The 19,068-nt window shown below is 43.0% G+C and overlaps 1 protein-coding gene across 1 annotated transcript in view; it reads left to right on the top strand.

Moving 5' to 3' along the window:
• pgm5 (phosphoglucomutase 5) overlaps window positions 1–19,068 on the top strand; it is a 42,304-nt gene that overhangs the window by 8,325 nt on the left and 14,911 nt on the right. Inside the window, exons 4-7 of the mRNA XM_029716506.1 lie at window positions 3,116–3,241; window positions 3,400–3,590; window positions 6,280–6,434; window positions 16,597–16,712. Of these exons, the coding sequence (XP_029572366.1) occupies window positions 3,116–3,241; window positions 3,400–3,590; window positions 6,280–6,434; window positions 16,597–16,712 (588 nt within the window). The remainder of the gene's footprint in view (window positions 1–3,115; window positions 3,242–3,399; window positions 3,591–6,279; window positions 6,435–16,596; window positions 16,713–19,068) is intronic.

Genomic DNA, 19,068 nt, shown 5'->3' with positions numbered 1-19,068 from the left:
ATATGCTGGTAAAGAAAAAAGTATTTAATAAGATTATTTCATTCATTCAGATCTAGGATGTGTTGTTTAAGTGTTCCCTTTATTTTTTGAGCAGTGTATATATATATATATATATATATATATATATATATATATATGATATATATATATATATATATATATCATCATGGCTGCCTCTCTCATGCATGAAGTTAACACATGCAATACACCCTCTAGACTTAAGCTGCTATCGTTTCATCAGAGACCATATATGATCATTCCGATTGATTCACACTATGACAGATCATCAGTCTATGAACTCTATGAGCTTGGAGAGGCACTTCTCACTATCTTACCTGCTCTCCCTCTCTGCCTATCTGTCTGTCCGTGCGTATCATCATCGTTGCCTCTCTCCTGAATTAAGTTAACACATGCAATACACCCTCTAGACCAGGGTTTCCCCAACTCGGTCCATGCGACCCCAAGGAGTGTACGTCTTGGTTTTTGCCCTAGCACTACCCAGCTGATTCAAATAATCAACTAATCAACAAGGCTTTGGTCATTTGAATAAACTGTGTAGTGTTAGGGCAAAAACTAAAACGTGCAACCCTTGGGTTCCCTAGAACCGAGTTTGGGAAACGCTGCCCTAGACCCCTCAGACTCAACTCTGGACCGTGAAGCCAGTTCCAATCCTTTTTTTTCATTGTTCCCCTCTAATCAGGGACAGATTTAGACCTGGGACACCAGGTGGGTGTAATTAATTATCAGGAAGAACAGAAAACCAGCAGGTTTGTAGTGTAAGAGTTGAATGCCCCTGCTGTAGACTAAGGATGGGCAACTTTGATGGGGGTCGGGGCCACAAAAAATCAGAACTCATCATGTGGGGCTGCAGTGGCTATCAGGTCTGATTACCCACATCCATACCCACACATGCAGTCAGAGTCGCCCCTAGCGTTTGGGGGCCCTAAATGAAATTTAGTTGGTGGTTAATTCTACTCCGCCCCATGAGACAAATGTCTTGCAATTTCCTGGAGAGAAATGTTTTCAGTTTTTAATATAATATCTGAGTGACAGTTACTAACAAAATCAATGGGGGCTCCCTGGTCGGTAATTCGACCATAATTACTACAAGTTTAGATAGCTGGCTAGACATGCATTTTTTTTAGCTGACATGGCTAATTGAGTGACTCTCAGTGACTGACATAACAAGATAAAAACTGCTGATGCACAACCACATTTTGAAATTGCACCTTGTGTATTATACTATTGTAACACAGTAAGCTGAGAATTCCTACACATTTTTAAATATGAATAATTGTGTGTGTGGGGGGGGGGCATGTTACCTGCTTCTAACATTTCTGGGGGGGCTCCTACGCCCCTACACAGAGCAGACACACACACAGAGTAAACACAGACACACTGCAAACACATATACACTGCAATCGGAAAGTATTCAGACCCAGTAACTTTTTCCACATTTTGTTACGTTACAGCCTTAACCAAAAATGTATTAAATCGTTTTTTTCCCCCTCATTAATCTACACACTATACCCCATAATGACATAGAAAAAACAATAAAAAAAAAATGAAATATCACATTCACATAAGTATTCAGACCCTTTACCCAGTACTTTGTTGAAACACCTTTGGAAGCGATTACAGCCTCAAGTCTTCTTGGGTATGATGCTACAAGCTTGGCACACCTGTTTGGGGAGTTTCTCCCATTCTTCTCTGCAGATCCTCTCAAGCTCTGTTGGGTTGGATGGGGAGCGTTGCTGCACAGCTATTTTCAGGTCTGTTTGATCAGGTTCAAGTCCATACTCTGGCTGGGCCGCTCAAGGACATTAAGAGACTTGTCCTGAAGCCATTCCTGCGTTGTCTTGGCTGTGTGCTTAGGGTCGTTGTCCTGTTGGAAGGTGAACCTTTGCCCCCAGTCTGAGGTCCTGAGCACTCTGAAGCAAGTTTTCATCAAGGATCTCTCTGTACTTTGCTCCGTTCATCTTTCCCCTTGATCCTGACTAGTCTCCCAGTCCCTACCACTGAAAAACATCCCCACAACATGATGCTGCCACCACCATGCTACACCGTAGGGATGGTGCCAGGTTTCCTCCAGACGTGACGCTTGGCATTCAGGCCAAAGAGTTCAAACTTGGTTTCATCAGACCAGAACATTTTTTCTCATGGTCTGAGAGTCTTTAGGTGCCTTTTAGCAAACTCCAAGCGGGCTGTCATGTGCCTTTTACTGAGGAGTGGCTTCCGTCTGGCCACTCTAACATAAAGGCCTGATTGGTGGAGTGCTGCAGAGATGGTTGTCCTTCTGGAAGGTTCTCCCATCTCCACAGAGGAACTCTGGAGCTTTGTCAGAATGACCATCCGGTTCTTTGTCACGTACCTGACCAAGGCCCTAATTCCCCGATTGCTCAGTTTGGCTGGGCGGCCAGTTTGGCTTGGTGGTTCCAAACTTCTTCCATGAATGATGGATGCCACTGTCTTCTTGGGGACCTTCAATGCGGCAGACAATTTTTGTTACCCTTCCCCAGATCTGTGTCTCGACACAATCCTGTCTCGGAGCTCTACGGACAATTCCTTCAACCTCATGGCTTGGTTTTTGCTCTGACATGCACTGTCAACTGTGGGACCTTATATAGACAGACGTGTGCCTTTCCAAATCATGTCCAATCAATTGAATTGACCACAGGTGGACTCCAATTAAGTTGTAGAAACATCTCAAGGATGATCAATGGAAACAGGATACACCTTTGCTCAATTTCGAGTCTCATAGCAAAGGGTCTGAATACTTATGTAAATAAGGTATTAGTCTTTGTAATTTTTAATACCTTTACAAACATAAAAAAAAACGTTTTTGCTTCGTCATATTGGGGTACTGTATGTAGATTGATGAGGGGAAAAAATTATTTAATCAATTTTAGAATAAGGCTGTAACGTAACAACATGACAAAAAAGTGAAGAGGTCTGAATACTTTCCGAATGCACTGTTCATTCACACACTCACACGCCAGACATACACAGTCTCACCACACATACACTCTGTTCTTGCATACAAGTAGCATAGCATTGGATGGATAGACACATGCAGATACACATTAGACTCTGAGCCACTTCTGTGTGTTGTTAGTTGAGATAGTGGACTCAGTGGAGTTGTACCTCAACCTGCTGAGAACCATCTTTGACTTCAACGCCATCAAGAGCCTTCTGACAGGACCTGAACAGCTGAAGATACGCATAGACGCCATGAACGGAGGTAGGACTATACTAATAAAGACCAAAGTAGTTACAGTATTGTATCAGGTGCTTACCAGTGATTATATTGTATTGTGTTCTATTGTATTGTGTTGTATTGTGTTGTATTGTATTATATTCCATTGTATTATTTTCTATTATATTGTACTCTATTGTCAGTGATGGGTCTGTACGTGCGCCGTATCATGTGTGATGAGCTGGGGGCTCCTGCCAATGCTGCTGTCAACTGTGTCCCCATGGAGGACTTTGGGGGCCGGCCTCCAGAGCCCAACCTCACATACGCAGCCCCATTGGTTGATGCCATGAAGGGCGGAGACATTGGTTTCGGAGCTGCTTTCGATGCAGACGGGGTAAGACAGCTGAGGAGGAGAGGAACACTGCCTTCACAAAGTAAAGTATTCACTTGACTTTTTCCACATTTTGTTGTGTTACAGCAGTGGTATTCAAACTCAGAGGGGACCCCATTTTTTTCCCACAACAATTTCTTGCGACCCCACCCCACCCAAAATCTAATGACACAATCTTAAAATAATTACATTTAGATTTTTACATCAACAAATAACATTCAATTCATTGCATTTTCAACTCTTATCAAAATGAAAAGAAACCAATAAATACATTAACTCAATCAAATTGTACGTTTCTAAAAACTTTTGCATAAAACTGTTATTTTTATTTTGGTGACCCCACTGCAGAACTCGACTTTGAATACTTTGTTAAAGCCGGAATTAAAAATGAATTAAATGTAGATTTGTTTTTCACTGGCCTACATGTAACTGTATAGCTTCCGTCCCTCGCCTCACCCCTACCTGGGCTCGAACCAGGGACCCTCTGCACACATCGACGACAGCCACCCTCGAAGCATCGTTACCCATCGCTCCACAAAAGCCGCGGCCCTTGCAGAGCAAGGGGAACAACTACTTCAAGGTCTCAGAGCGAGTGACGTCACCGATTGAAACACTATTAGCGCACACCCCACTAACTAGCTAGCCATTCACATCGGTTACATACACACACTATAACACCATAATGTCAAAGTGGAATTATGTTTTTTTTTAATTTTTACAAATTAATTAATGAAAGCTGAAATGTCTTCAGTCAGTAAGTATTCAACCCCTTTGTTATGGCAACGCTAAAAAATCTGCTTAACAACTCACATAATAAGTTGCATGGACTCAGTCTGTGTGCAAAACAGTGTTTAACATGATTTTTGAATGACTACCTCATCTATGTACCCCACACATACAATTATCTTTAAGGTCCCTCAGTCGAGCACTGAATTTTAAACACAGATTCAACCACAAAGACCATGGAGGTTTTCCAATGCCTTGCAAAGGGCACCAAAGGGCACATATTGGTAGATGGGTAAAAATAAAAAAAGCAGACATTGAATAACCCTTTGAACATGGTGAAGTTATTAATTATACTGTGGATGGTATATGAACACACTCAGTCACTACAAAGATACAGGCGTCCTTCCTAACTCAGTTGACGGGGAGGAGGGAAACCGCTCAGGGATTTCACCATGGAAACTTTAAAACAGTTACAGAGTTTAATGGCTGTGATAGGAGAAAACTGAGGATGGATCAACAACATTGTAGTTACTCCACAATACTAACCTAACTGATAGAGTGAAAAGAAGGACGCTTGTACAGAATAAAACATGCATCCTGATTTCAATAAGGCACTAAAGTAATACTGTAAAAAATGTATCAATGCAATACATTTTTTGTCCTGAATACAAATCCAATACAACACATTACTGAGAACCACTCGCCATATTTTCAAGCATAGTGGTGGCTGCATCATGTTATGGGTATGCTTGTAATTGTTAAGGACTGGGGAGTTTTTCAGGATAAAAAAAATTACGGAATGGAGCTAAGCAAAGCCAAAATCCTTGAGGAAAACCTGGTTCTGTCTGCGTTCCACCAGACACAGGAAGATTAATTCACATTTCAGCAGAACAATAACCTAAAACGCAAGGCTAAATCTACACTGGAGTTGCTGAGTGGCCGAGTTACAGTTTTGATTTAAATCTGCTTGAAAATCTATGGCAACCTGAAAATGGTTGTCTAGTACTGATCAACAACCAATTTGACAGAGCTTGAATAACTTGTGGAAAGCTTTTAGAGACTTACCCAGAAAGACTTAGAGCTGTAATCACTGCCACAAAGCGATTATATACATTTCTATACATTTGCAGAAAATTCTAAAAACATGTTTTCACTTCGTCATTATGGGGTATTGTTTGTAGATGTGTGAGAGAAATATCTATTTATTCCATTTTGATTTCAGGCTGTAACACAATAAAGTGTGGAATATGTCAAGGGGCATGAATACTTTCTGAAGGCACTGTATAATATACAAAGTACTACAATACACTTTCAGGGGAGTTGATAAGGACGTTTGATGAGCATGTTTGATTCTGCTTAAATGGGTGGTGTTCACACTTTTGGGACTATTCCATTGGTTCCATGGCAGCAAGCCAAATCAAGCATGTTTAAAGTATTTGAAAAAAAAACAAGAACTTGACCTATGTGGACCCAGGTCTGCTATCTAATGGGAACTTGGAATTGCCTTCGTTTGTTTTTGTCTGCATTTATTTTCTTGTCAATAGCAGGATGTTAGGCAATGGGACCAGCTAATATCTATGACAGACATCTCTTTTTTTCCCACAACATCTCACATAGTAATTTGTACCAGCGCCACGCTCACGTACATTAGCCTAACTCAATTACCGGGCCTAGCATCAGGAGAATTATGTCACTCTTTTGTGTTCCATTGGAGCCCTTTCCCAGTGCTTACAGTGCTGCATCTTAGTAGGAAGGAGTGTGTCCCATACATTTGATTTGATTGGGAGAGATGCAATTAAAACAACCGTGTATCAGCTGGTAGGGATGGGAGTGCCGGTTAGAGTTACAGCAAATATTTATCTTTAACATACTTTAATTAGTGGAGGATTAGATTAGGTATTTATTGGTTATGCATTGATTATTTCTTCATGTATTGCTGTATGGTTGATGAGTGTATGTATTGCAGGACCGGTATATGATCCTGGGTGAGAATGGTTTCTTTGTGAACCCTTCAGACTCCTTGGCTGTTATGGCGGCCAACCTCTCCTGTATCCCCTACTTCAGACAGCTGGGACTAAAGGGCTTCGCTAGGAGTATGGCTACCAGCACTGCCTTAGACAGGTAGGACACACACACACACCAATATCCCTATACCCTGTTTGTGGCTGCTGGAGAAAATGCTCCACATGACTTTTCCATTTTTCAACACCTCTTCACCTTAGCCTCATCATTCTCCCTCCCCCCAACCTCCGTCTCTCTCTCTCTCTCTCTCTCGTCCCTTTCTCATCCCTCTCTCTCTTTCATCCCTATGTCTCCCACTCTTGCGAACCTCAATCCACACACACACACACAGAGAGCATCTGCCTATAAATACAGCCCAAAGAACCCCACACTGAGACATAAGAGCAGTGGTGACTGAGAAGGTGTGATCAGGGGGTCAGTAATATACATTGTGTGTGTGTGTGTGTGTGTGTGTGTGTGTGTGTGTGTGTGTGTGTGTGTGTGTGTGTGTAACCCTGGCCCCTGACCCTCTCTTCTCTTGAGGGTTGGTGGACTCAGTCACGGTCCTGTTAATGCTGGCAGCCATGGAGGAAATGAGCTCACTCCCCAAGCCCATATCTCAAGGGGCCGCAGCCGCTATCGCTAACCCTAGGTCACGTGTGAGGTTGACGTGACATCACATCATTGATGGCCCTCTCGCCGTGGAACTGATCTCACGCGCACCTATGTACAGTATACACACACACGCATACGCGCGCGCACACAAAAGAGGGAGAAGTCAGGGGATTAGCAGAGTAATTTGAATAACAAGACAATCCATTTTCAAGCCCTCATCCTGTCCATGAACTAAATCTGTACTATATTATAGAAAGTCAAAAGGGAAAGCGGTGTACACGTACCTACTTCTGTTGCACAGGTAACTAACCACCGTACCATCTCCCTCCTCCTCCAATTTAACGTAGACAGGGTTATCCTCATCACCTGATGAACGAGAGCTGGGGCTATGTCTTCTGATATAGAAACATCATGGACACATTGATGACTTCAATGTCCTGTTCCAAAACACACTGAGTCCAATCTTCATGAGTCCCACAAGATCATCCAACACCGATTACAGTTTTTTACAATCACTTTGGCATTCAGAACCTTGTGGTCATTTTTCAAAACTCTAGACACAAAACTCAAAACGGTCATCACTTGTAACAAAGGCCGTCCAATGTTCAAAACATTGCATTGTGCATTCATATCTTTAAGGAAACCTTGCACTTGCAGAATCATTGGTTCAAATAACTAATTTATCATGAAATACCATAGGAACATTTATTTAGATCACCCACACACAAGATACCAATAGTTTCACTGTGTAGTTGTTCGTACAATCATTAAATATTGTAGTACAAAATATGTGATACATGTTTCATTATGCTACTACACGTAAATACATCACTGTAAAAGGACTAGTAGAGAGAATACTACAGAAACAGTGGAATTATTGAACAAAATATGAAATGTATTGATGAAATACAATAAAACCCCAACATAGGTTCTGTTGAATCAAAGCAAAAATAATTAGCTACAAAAAAAGAAAAAACAGTTAAAGGTCAACTGCAGTGTTCCTCACCTGGCTTACTGTAAAAAGCAAAACAAAGGATTGATTACTGTACTTCTATATTTCCATCAACCCTGTCTTGTGGATTTGGCCACAGGTTCTCATCCACATCATAATTTATGTTTTAATTAGCCAAACATCTTGGAAAGAATATTCGGGCGAATCCAGGCCTGACACTGGTCTGCCGTTATGTCCTTGCATGCGTCATCCATAGGTTGGAGAAGGGTGGCTTGTTCGTGAGGGCGCCTATCATATACCTTCCACCTCCATGTGGAGAAAAATCCTCAATCGGGTTTAGGAAAGGAGAGTATGGGGGTAAGTACAGGGTGGTAAATTGTGGTTGGGTCTGAAACCATGCTTGCACCATTTGAGCATGGTGGAACCTGACATTATCCCACACAATGACATAGGTCACGCCATCAGCTCTATAGACCTGATTTAGCTCATCAAGGAAGGTTACAAGGAGAGCTGCATTATATGATCCAATACGAGGTCTGCGTCCCACCACACCATCTTCTGATATAGCCACACACATGGCGATGTTGGCCTCATGTTGTCCAGGTACTTGGATGGTTGCCCGCTGGCCAATGAAATTCTGACCTCTCCTCCTTGTCTTGGCCAGGTTGAAGCCTGCCTCATCCAAAAAGAGGAATTTGTGATGGTTTTCGTCAGCATCTAGCTCCATCACCCTCTAAAAATACATTTTGGAAAGAAAATGACTGATTACAATGATGTAGAATTTTGGGGGAATTTTTCACAACAGGCATCTTGAAACTGAACATACCTGAACGTACTCAGTCCTCAGTTGCTTCACTCTGTCTGCATTTCTTTCAGAAGGCCCACGGTATAGCTGTTTTAGAGACACCTGGTGCCTTTTCAGCATGCGTGCAATAGTCGGCAAACTTATGGCTTCCACATTGTTGAACATGTCGTCATTGTCCAAGATGTGCTGCCGAATTTCTGTAAGGTGAATATCATTTCTGGCCCGAACCAAATTGACCACAGCCCACTCTTGTTGGTCAGTCAGAATTTTGCCTCTGCCTCCCCTATTTGGCCTAGTCTCAATTCTGCGGGGAAAATGAGAGTAAGAACACATTTAGTCACATCACCTACTCTGTGGTACACATTGGCATGCAGTATACAGTCATTTGACAATTGAGAGTAGCCTAATGTTTAGTGCATGCCGAAGAGTTACCGGTTCTCATTGCGGAAAGTTCTGATGATTGAGGCCACGGTTGATCTTCTGAGGTTTGGTTGAATCATTGTAGCTGCCTCAGTCATTGTCATGCCATGATTTACCACAGGGTCTTCAACTATTGCTCAGATTTCATTGGACACTCTTTGATGTTGCTGCCGCTGTCTTGGTCCGTGGCCTTGTCCTCTACCACGTTCCCCCAGACCTCTCAAACGAGGCCCACGACCACCTCTCAGAAGGGGTGCTTGTCCCCTGCCTTTGACCACCACGTCTTCCTCGTCTTCCTCCTCCCACTGCTTGACCTCCATTGTGACCTGGATCACCTGCCGTCTCCATGTTATCGCTATGTTGTTGTAGGTGGATACCACCCATTTCGCTATATACTCGTACCACAATGTGATATCAATCATCAGTAACGAGTTGGCAGTATTGGAAAAGCAATTACAAGGGCCTGCATACATACACTTTATTAGGTACAGCTGCATGTTAACGCAAATATCCTGCTCCTTCGAACAGCGATTCAAGTGGCTGCCTGCAACTCAATATATAGAGTATATAGAGTAGAGAGCTTAAGTTGCTGTTCGACCAAACGTTAGAACGGGCAAGATGAGTAATCTAAGCAACTTTGACCGTGGTATGATTGTTTGTGCCACACATGGTGGTTCCAGCATCTCAGAAACAGCTGCCTCCTGGGATTTTTACATACTACAGTCTCTAGAGTTTACAGAGAATGGTGCGATAAACAAAACACATTCAGTGAGCAGCATTTCTGTGGGCAAAAACACCTTGTTAATGAGAGAGGTCAGAGGAGAACGTCCAGACTTATTCAAGCTAACAAAAAGGCCACAAATACTCAAATAACAGCTGTTTAAAACAGTGGTGTGCAGAAGGGCATCTCTTAACATACAACCCCATGAATAATTCAGGCTGTTGTGGAGGCAAAAGGGGGTCCTACCCAGTACTAGGTAGGTGTACCTAATAAAGTGTACAATAATGTCAGATCTGAAAACATGGTCTGGAAAAGTGGTACATGGGTCCATAGAAACAGTGTCTGATAAAGACTGATGATGAAATATTACATCCATAGATAATGTAGTCCAGTTGGTTCATGTTCCACTGTAATTGGTGTCAATGGATCTCGTTATCCTGAAACTTTCATGATCTAAACATGGAATATTGTTCGTCAGTTTCCATAAAACTATGCATGAAGAGTAATGCAACAGTTACTTATCATTTTGATAGTTAGATCATTGTAATGAAATTAATAGACAGTCATCTCAGATGTAGTGTGTGAATTGCATTTGGAAATGGTAATACTTTGATGTTAAATTGTGTCATTTTGAACAGATGATTTTAGTTCAATGAACAAATTATCTTATCTTTATGTGTATTGTATCCAAGCAATTGGAACAAGTGTTAGAGTTTTGAAAATTGTGCATTTTGATCATCGGTTGTGAGTTGTGTCTAGAGTTGTGAAAAATGACATCAAGGTTCTGAAATTAGTGTCAAAGTGATTGTAAAAAACTGTAATACACACACGCCCATATGACACACACACACTGGTTGATTCCTGTACTGTATCGGTACCTGTGGCAGTGTATCTCAATGGTGTTGTGTTATTTAGTGAGTGCTGGAGAGCTTTATGATGGCCCCAGCCCAGTAGTATGCCTTTTAAGGAGTGTGAGAGCAACCATGCTCTATCTATCTATCTGTGTGTGTGTGTGTGTGTGTGTGTGTGTGTGTGTGTGTGTGTGTGTGTGTGTGTGTGTGTGTGTGTGTGTGTGTGTGTGTGTGTGTGTGTGTGTGTGTGTGTGCGTGTGTGTGTGTGCGTGTGAATGCTTGCATGTATATATGCAGTCTTGTGTGTATGTGCCTGTGTCTGTCAGTGTATACATGTATATTTGTGTGATTGGTTTGTGTGTGAATGTGTTTGTGTGTGTGTGTGTGTGTGTGTGTGTGTGTGTGTGTGTGTGTGTGTGTGTGTGTGTGTGTCTGTGTGTGTGTGTGTGTGAGAGAGAGAGTGTGTGCGCAAGCGAGGGAAGCCCTATGTTTCTGCAGTGAGGGAAGGGAAGGTGGGAGAGGAAACATCTGCCTCTGCTTTGGCCACTCCAGGGAGGGGGGATGGGAGGAGAGAGGGAGGAGGAAGAGGGGAGGAGGGGTTTGGCTGGGCCACTGTTCTGCCTGTTACTAGGATAAACCAGTGAAAAACAAGGCCTTTTTAAAAAGTTTAAATTCTGTCTCCCTGATTTTTGTACTGGGATAAGTGTGTGTTTGTGTGTGTGTTTGTGTCTGTGTGTATGTGTGTGGGGGGTAGGGTCGGGTCTGTGTGTGTGCGCTCGTCTATGTATCTGCGTTTATGTGGGTCTCATCTATAAGACTGGAAAGTGACGGTATTCACCAGGGAGACATTGCTGAGCCCAGCACCTGTTGCGAAAATCACCCCGATCATCCTTCTCTGTCCTGAACCTGAGGAGAGGGACAACAGGATATATGGAGGACATTCAGGAGACCAGATCCATCCAGTCCCATCTAACATCACTGTTGGCTTAATGATGCCATCTTAGCAACAGGATATGGGCTTTAGGTGTTCTATACATTATACACACATCCAGGTGCTGGCATTAAGGAACATAATTATATGACATGGAAAACGTATTGTGTCATTGGATGGATTGTATATGTTAGTTAATGATATAGGTAGTAGTACTAATTTAAATAGTAGTCTTAGACAATGTCTGTTACAGTGAGGGAACAGTGTAAACATGCAGAAGACGGTTGGTTCTTACTGACCCTAATGTCCCTGGGCCAAACTGTCCATCTTCTCCGCACGTCTCCAGTAACACTCATGCCAACATCCCTCCTTTCTGGCAAAGACTGCTGGGAAAGAGGCTGTTTTCATTGTGAACACAGATGGAGGGAGTGAGAGAAAGAGAGAGAGAGAGGGAGAAGGGAGGGAGAAGGCAGGGAGGGAGGGACGGAGAAAGAGAGGAGTGGGGAGAGAAATGGAGAGAGAGAGAGCCAGAGAAGGAGAGAGATGGAGAGAGCCAGAGAAGGAGAGAGATGGAGAGAGACAGAGAAGGAGAGAGAGAGCCAGAGAAGGAGAGAGAGAGGAGAGAGAGAGACGGAAGGAAGAGAGAGATGGTGTAGGAGAGGGAGAGAAAGAAGTAGTGCTCACCCAAGTGTCCATTTGTAACATATCTTTTTACACTGGAGAGAGATTTAACGAGCAGAGAGATATCAGCCTCGAGTAGTTTGATTGACAGTTGGACATGATCCTGCTTCTCAGATACAGGCCCAAATAGCTCTCAGTAGAATTTAACTACTGTGTTTACTTCTCCTAGTCAACAACGTTATGGAAATACAACTATCATACTGAACAAAGAACAGGTTTTTGTAATTATAGTTATAAGAGGACATTTTACGATAAATCTTTGTGTTACTGAGCGGAAAATGAGGATGATTGCATCTGGAGTACAAGATACATGTTAATTAAATGACTATGAAGCTTTTGTCTCTGTATGTGTCTTCCAAGCCTTTCCTGACAGCTGAATCAGGACACACCCATGTGAGGAGTAATACTGGTCTAAAAACTATCTGTGTACCGATATCGGCCATCATCACCGAAGTCCGGTTTTGAAAACAGTTGCTGTTCCCAGTTGGGTTTAACTGAAAGCATGAAGGGCGTCAACCCAACCAACAAGCAACTGTCCATTTCCCTTTAGAGTTTGCCTATTGAGACAATTGACAACGTTGCTAAAGCATTGCTGGAATGTTTGGGGAATGTTATGTGTCAGCTGTGAGCTCGTGTCAGGTTGTTTCGTGTGTGTCGGCTCTGAAGGGGTTTTGTGCTTATGTTATGTTGTTGTCAGGTTGTGGTCAGGGCACAGCTGGTGCGAGCGTTAAGCCCTAGAAAAGCACCACATTCCCTCAGCGCTGTTATGATGTCGTGGAAAACAAACAACTTTTTCCCAACATCCCCCCCTATCGTTGCCTCAACATCCCCCTAACGTTGCAGCAACGTTCTGCATGACCAGGGCCGTGCCGGGTGCTTGTGTTGGCTGCAGACATGCGAATGAAACGTCAACAGTGAGTCAAAGGTTCAGAGTTTCCATTTTCTTGTTGGAACGCCAGGCTTTCTGTTCCAGAGCCATTCCCTGAGGGAAATAAAAAGGCTTCACACACACAAACACTGTGGGTTTATTTCACGGTGCAGACAACATCTCAACGTCTCACCCACCAGGATATCACCCCCTCAGAATTCCAATTGAATTCCACAATCCAGCATTCAGCATCTGGAATTGAAGTGCGCTGTGTCCAGCAGTGTTTCCAACTTGGGATCAGCACACAGTTCTGTTAGTTGCATGTTCTTTTAAATGAGTCATTTGTGATGGAAGACGGAAATAATAATAGTCACCCATCAAATCAAATGAAATTGTATTGGTCACATACACGTGTTTAGCAGATTTTATTGCGGGTGTAGCGAAATGCTTGTGTTTCTAGCTCCAACAGTGCAGCAATATCTAACAAGTAATATCTAACAATTTCACAACAATACACACAAATCTAAGTAAAGCAATGGAATTAAGAATATATAAATATTTGGGCGAGCAATGTCAGAGCGGCATAGACTAAGATACAGTGGAATAGAATAGAATATAGTATATACATAAAAGATTAGTAATTATTAAAGTGACTAGTGTTCCATTATTAAAATGGAGAGTGATTTCAAGACTTTTTACAGTATATAATGTGCTAGTGATGGCTATTTAACAGTCTGTCGGCCTTGAGATAGAAGCTGTTTTTTAGTCTCTCGGTCCCAGCTTTGATGCACCTGTACTGACCTCGCCTTCTGGATGATAGCGGGGTGAACAGGCAGTGGCTTGGGTGGTTGTTGTCCTTGATGATCTTTTTGGCCTTCCTGTGACATCGGGTGCTGTAGGTGTCCTGGAGGGCAGGTAGTTTGCCCCCGGTGATGCGTTGGGCAGACCGCACCACCCTCTGGAGAACCCTGCGGTTGCGGGCGGTGCAGTTGCTGTACCCGACGGTGATACAGCCCAACAGGATGTTCTCAATTGTGCATCTATAAAAGTTTGTGAGGGTTTTAGGTGCCAAGCCAAATTTCTTCAGCCTCCTGAGGTTGAAGAGGCGCTGTTGCACCTTCTTCACCACACTGTCTGTGTGGGTGGACCATTTAAGTTTGTCAGTGATGTGTACGCCGAGGATCTTGAAGCTTTCCACCTTCTCCACTGCAGTCCCTTCGATGTGGATAGGGGGGTGCTCCCTCTGCTGTTTCCTGAAGTCCACGATCAGCTCCTTTGTTTTGTTGACGTTGAGTGAGAGGTTATTTTCCAGGCACCACACTCCCAGGGCACTCACCGCCTCCCGGTAGGCTGTCTCATCATTGTTGGTAATCAGGCCTACTACTGTTGTGTCGTCTGCAAACTTGATGATTGAGTTGGAGGCATGTATGGCCACTCAGTCATGGGTGAACAGGGAGTACAGGAGGGGGCTGAGCATGCCAATGGCGACAGCTAATCATCCTGGGGTCCGACACATAACAAAAAATACATTACAGACAAAAGACTTTACAATTTACATACATTTATAAACATTAACATGTAGTATGTGTGTGGATCAGTTACACCTACAGTGTATTTGTTGGCATTTCCTGCCTAAGTTTGCCCACAAACAAATTCTCTAGTGAGTCTCAGTAATGGCTAATATGTGAACTTGACCACAATCGGCCTGCCCTGTCACCTGGGTCGGTGGTGGGTTTTCCAGTGCTGTGGGCATGCTCCACCTCAATCTTCCTGTGTTCAAATCTTCAGTTTCTCCGAGATCATTTCCCTCACTATGTCCTCAGACTCCGTCCAGGTCTCATATGGAGATTCTGCAACTCCATCCACAACCATGTTGTTCGACCTTGACCTTGAATCAAGATAATCTGATTATCCGTCATTGTTGGATTCACATACAGAAATGATGTCATCTCTGAATGACTTAAAGATTGCTGTCACCAGTATTGACTCCACCAGTATTTGGACAAAACACTTGAAGCTATTCTCTTGTTGTTGTAACAACTGCTTGTAGAACTCTGTTTGTTTGCTTAAAAGATCCTCCACCTGTGATAGAGAGACACCACTGTCCTCAACGGTACTCCCGCTGGCTTTGGTCTTTGTCATGGTAACAACGTAGACTACGCTGTTACTCCTCACAGACAGGCAGGTCGCAGGAAGATTGAAAAGAACAACAACAACAAACAGCAGGGGTCTAGACAGTCACAAGCCCGGGACAATCCGCGGTCCCGGCCATAATGGTTAACCGAGTCGCGGGCTGTTCAAGCTCTCAAGAAAACACCACTACCTTGATAGGCAGCTAGCTAGCAGCTAGGCTAGCTGCGACGGCAAACAACTCCTCAGACCCGGCCTTGGTCGGCAGGATCACTGGACAGATAGTTGCGGTGCCAGCAAGTAATGCCATCCGTGTCACGGGATCCAAACTCAAAAGGTAGCTAGCTAGTAACCAAACTTTTTCAATAGACTTTCCAAAACAACAAACCGAGCTCTCCCTTCTTCTGCATTCAACAGGAAGTAACGAGTTCTTTGTGTGCTCTAGGGCAACGATGTCTACATATAGTTAGTATTTGTTGTCCTGGCTACTGGACCTTTTTTGGGACACCATTATTTTTGTCTTCCTGAGATTCACTCTCATGGCCTGAGTCTGACAGAATCTGTGCAGAAGATCTAGGTGCTGCTGCAGGCCCTCCTTGCTTGGGGACAGAAGCACCAGTTAATCTGCAAACAGTCAACATTTGATTTCCGAGTCAAGTAGGTTGAGGCTGGGTGCTGCAGACTGTTCCAGTGCCCTCGCCAATTCATTGATATACAGTATATGTATTGATTTTATAATGTCATATGTTTTCCCCCAACACCACTTTCCATCAATTTGTATAGGAGATTCTCAAATTGAATCAAAAGCTTTTTTGAAATCAACAAAGCATGAGAAGACTTTGCTTTTGTTTTGTTTGTTTGTCAATAAGGGTGTATACATTGTCTGTCGTACGGTATTTTGGTATTCTCTCTCTCTTTCTCTTGCTCTCACGTTCTCTCTCTGTGACTGTGTGATAGAGCACGTGGCTCAATTAGCTGAAAGGTTAGCTAGTTTTGATGCTCTCTTTTCTCCTTATTAAGTTATTGGATGAGTAGATGGCAGATTGATCTGGCAGGCCAGCAGCCTGAAAGGTCACTTTGTATTTTGTGAGCTCTGACTCATAACTGGAGAAAGGGGCTACTCATACATTGGAGAAAGGCTAGTGTTGAATATGTTCTCCAGAGTTGTGTTGTCCAATCCAAAATGTGTGTGTGTGTGTACATGTGTGTATTTATGTGTGTGTATACATACTGTAACTATCACTAACCCGTGCTCTGTTTGTGTGTGTGTGTGTGTGTGTTTGTTTGTTTGTTTGTTTGTGTGTGAAGGGTGGCCAAGGCCTTGAAGGTGGCGCTGTATGAGACTCCTACAGGCTGGAGGTTCTTTGGGAACCTGATGGACTCCGGTAGGTGCTCGCTCTGCGGAGAGGAGAGCTTCGGGACAAGTGAGTGTTACTGACTGTTTCTATTTACTCCTGTTTGACATTTACATTCATCTGAGCCGTACTGCAACTTGTTAACAGCTAAGTTTGCTCAACTTTCAGTAAAAGCCAGTCTGTTCCTGCAGCATCCATATACAGTACATCACATCCTTAAATAGAGAGGCCTGGTGGGAGTCATCCCAGCATAATACATATGAGGGGCTGTGTGTGTGTGTGTGTGTGTGTGTGTGTGTGTGTGTGTGTGTGTGTGTGTGTGTGTGTGTGTGTGTGTGTGTGTGTGTGTGTGTGTGTGTGTGTGTGTGTGTAAATAATCCCCATTCTTCTGCTATAAAAGGAGAGAGAAGCTCTGTGAATCACCAGAACCCTCTGCCTCTGTTGGCAGCTGCTCAGCCCACCAGGAAAAACTCTCTCTCCCTCTTTCTCTCTCTCTCACTCACTCTCTCTCTCTCTTTCTCTCTCTCTCTCTCAATTTCAATTTAAGGGGCTTTATTGGCATGGGAAACGTATGTTCACATTGCCAAAGCAAGTGAAATCTGAGGAATCTAAGACGGAGATAGAGATAGAAAGGGAAAGAGGAGGATGGAGAGAGGAAGAGGGAAGGTGGGAAGGAACAGGAGAAAGAAGTAGAGAAAGTTGAAGTGAGCAGGAGAGAGAGGAAAGGAAAGAGAGATGCAAGGGGACAGGAGATAAGGAGGTAATTAAGGGAAAACAGAAAGAGGGGGAATGGAGAGCAGGGGGAAAAAGTGGAAGAGACAGAGATGAATAGGACAGAGTGCTTTGCGACTTTGTGCTTTGCTCGACCCATTTAAGGCTAAACGGCTAGAAGGAGCAGCAGTAAATTAGGGCTATGTTCGATCCTCTCTCTCCCTGTCAAACAGCTACAGCTGGAACTTTTATTTATAAACATTAGTCCGGTCTGTATTTTTTGTCTTCTAATTTGCATACATAGAATCCAATTTGAGCTTTGAGATCTTCTCAAAGTGCTTCATTAAACCATTACATTATTATTGCTCATTGTCTTGAAATTGGCAGAGAATCAAATTGGTGGTTTGTAGCTGAAAGATATAAAGGTCAGGAGATTATTATCATTATTATTCTCATTCTTCTTATTATTGTTATACACTACGGGGCAGATGGAGAAAGGACTGATCTTGTGATTTTGATCTTGAGATTTTAATTTATTTTATTAGACAGCTTGTAAAGACATCCAGTGTCTCTCTCTCTGTGTGTGTGTGTGTGTGTGTGTGTGTGTGTGTGTGTGTGTGTGTGTGTGTGTGTGTGTGTGTGTGTGTGTGTGTGTGTGTGTGTGTGCGCGCCTGTGCATGTGTGCTTACGTACGTGCGCGTGTCCACAACAAAATTCACTTCAATGAAATCAGAAAGACAGAGAGGGGGTGGAGAGAGACAGGGGCGGGGCAGCGGAAATGGGCAACTGTCAATTTCCCAACAGCCGTACAGTATTCTATTAGGGCCAGACTTTCTAACCATTTACTCCACAACAAAGTATGCACCTCTTAGTTTCCACAGGAAACAAAACATAGAACATAACAAAAAATATATGTTAAAAAGAAAGGATCCGATGTAAAAGGTACAAGTTGGAACCATAAATGGGATGGTTCTTTGAAGAACCATACAAAATCCCAAACCAGAAATGTTTTTTGGCTGTCCATGACCGGAATTGAATAGCCCTGCTTTTAAGCCTGATTTGCATATTTCCCAGGGTGCCTTTAGAGTGAATTTTAGAGTTACCAGTACCACCCATGACTGTGTTTGCAAGTGACAGAGACATAGTTGTTGCATTCAATCAATCAATGTACATGCAAAAACATAGATATTGAAACAAACAATTATAAAAATCTACCTGCAAAAGAGCATGCTGGGAAATATGATAATGATGGGCATGGTTTTGGTTAAACTCTGGTTATTAACAAAAACACTGGGCTTATTTTTACACCACTGAATGTTATTTTAACTCTTTATAGTAATGTTTTAACTCAACACTGGAAATGTTAAACTGAAAAATCAACACTAGTTAACACTGGGGAATTTGCTGTGTGCTATGAAAGGGTCACATCTGCAGGCTTCCATACATTTTGAGAACCTTTTAGAATTTGGAAGAACTGTAGATGTCACGTCAAGAACCCCACTCTTAAGTCGAAGGTTCTTTATCGAGCAAGAATTCTCCAAGGAACCTTAAGAGCTGAGGAAGAACCATTTCATTTAAGAACCTTTACTTTTTTCAGTGTACTATGGGCCGATTCCGACTTAGCAAATTCCGCCTTTCTTACGCAAGCCTTTCCTACGCACTTCTTAGTAGTTGGTATTCAGACTTATGAAGGTTCATAACAGGCTTTGCAGGC

This window comes from Salmo trutta, chromosome 27 (genome assembly GCF_901001165.1).
Source record: "Salmo trutta chromosome 27, fSalTru1.1, whole genome shotgun sequence".
In the NCBI taxonomy this organism is placed as follows: domain Eukaryota; kingdom Metazoa; phylum Chordata; class Actinopteri; order Salmoniformes; family Salmonidae; genus Salmo; species Salmo trutta.
The sequence above is the reverse complement of the archived record's forward strand: the minus strand, read 5'-3'. Positions and strand labels throughout refer to the sequence as shown.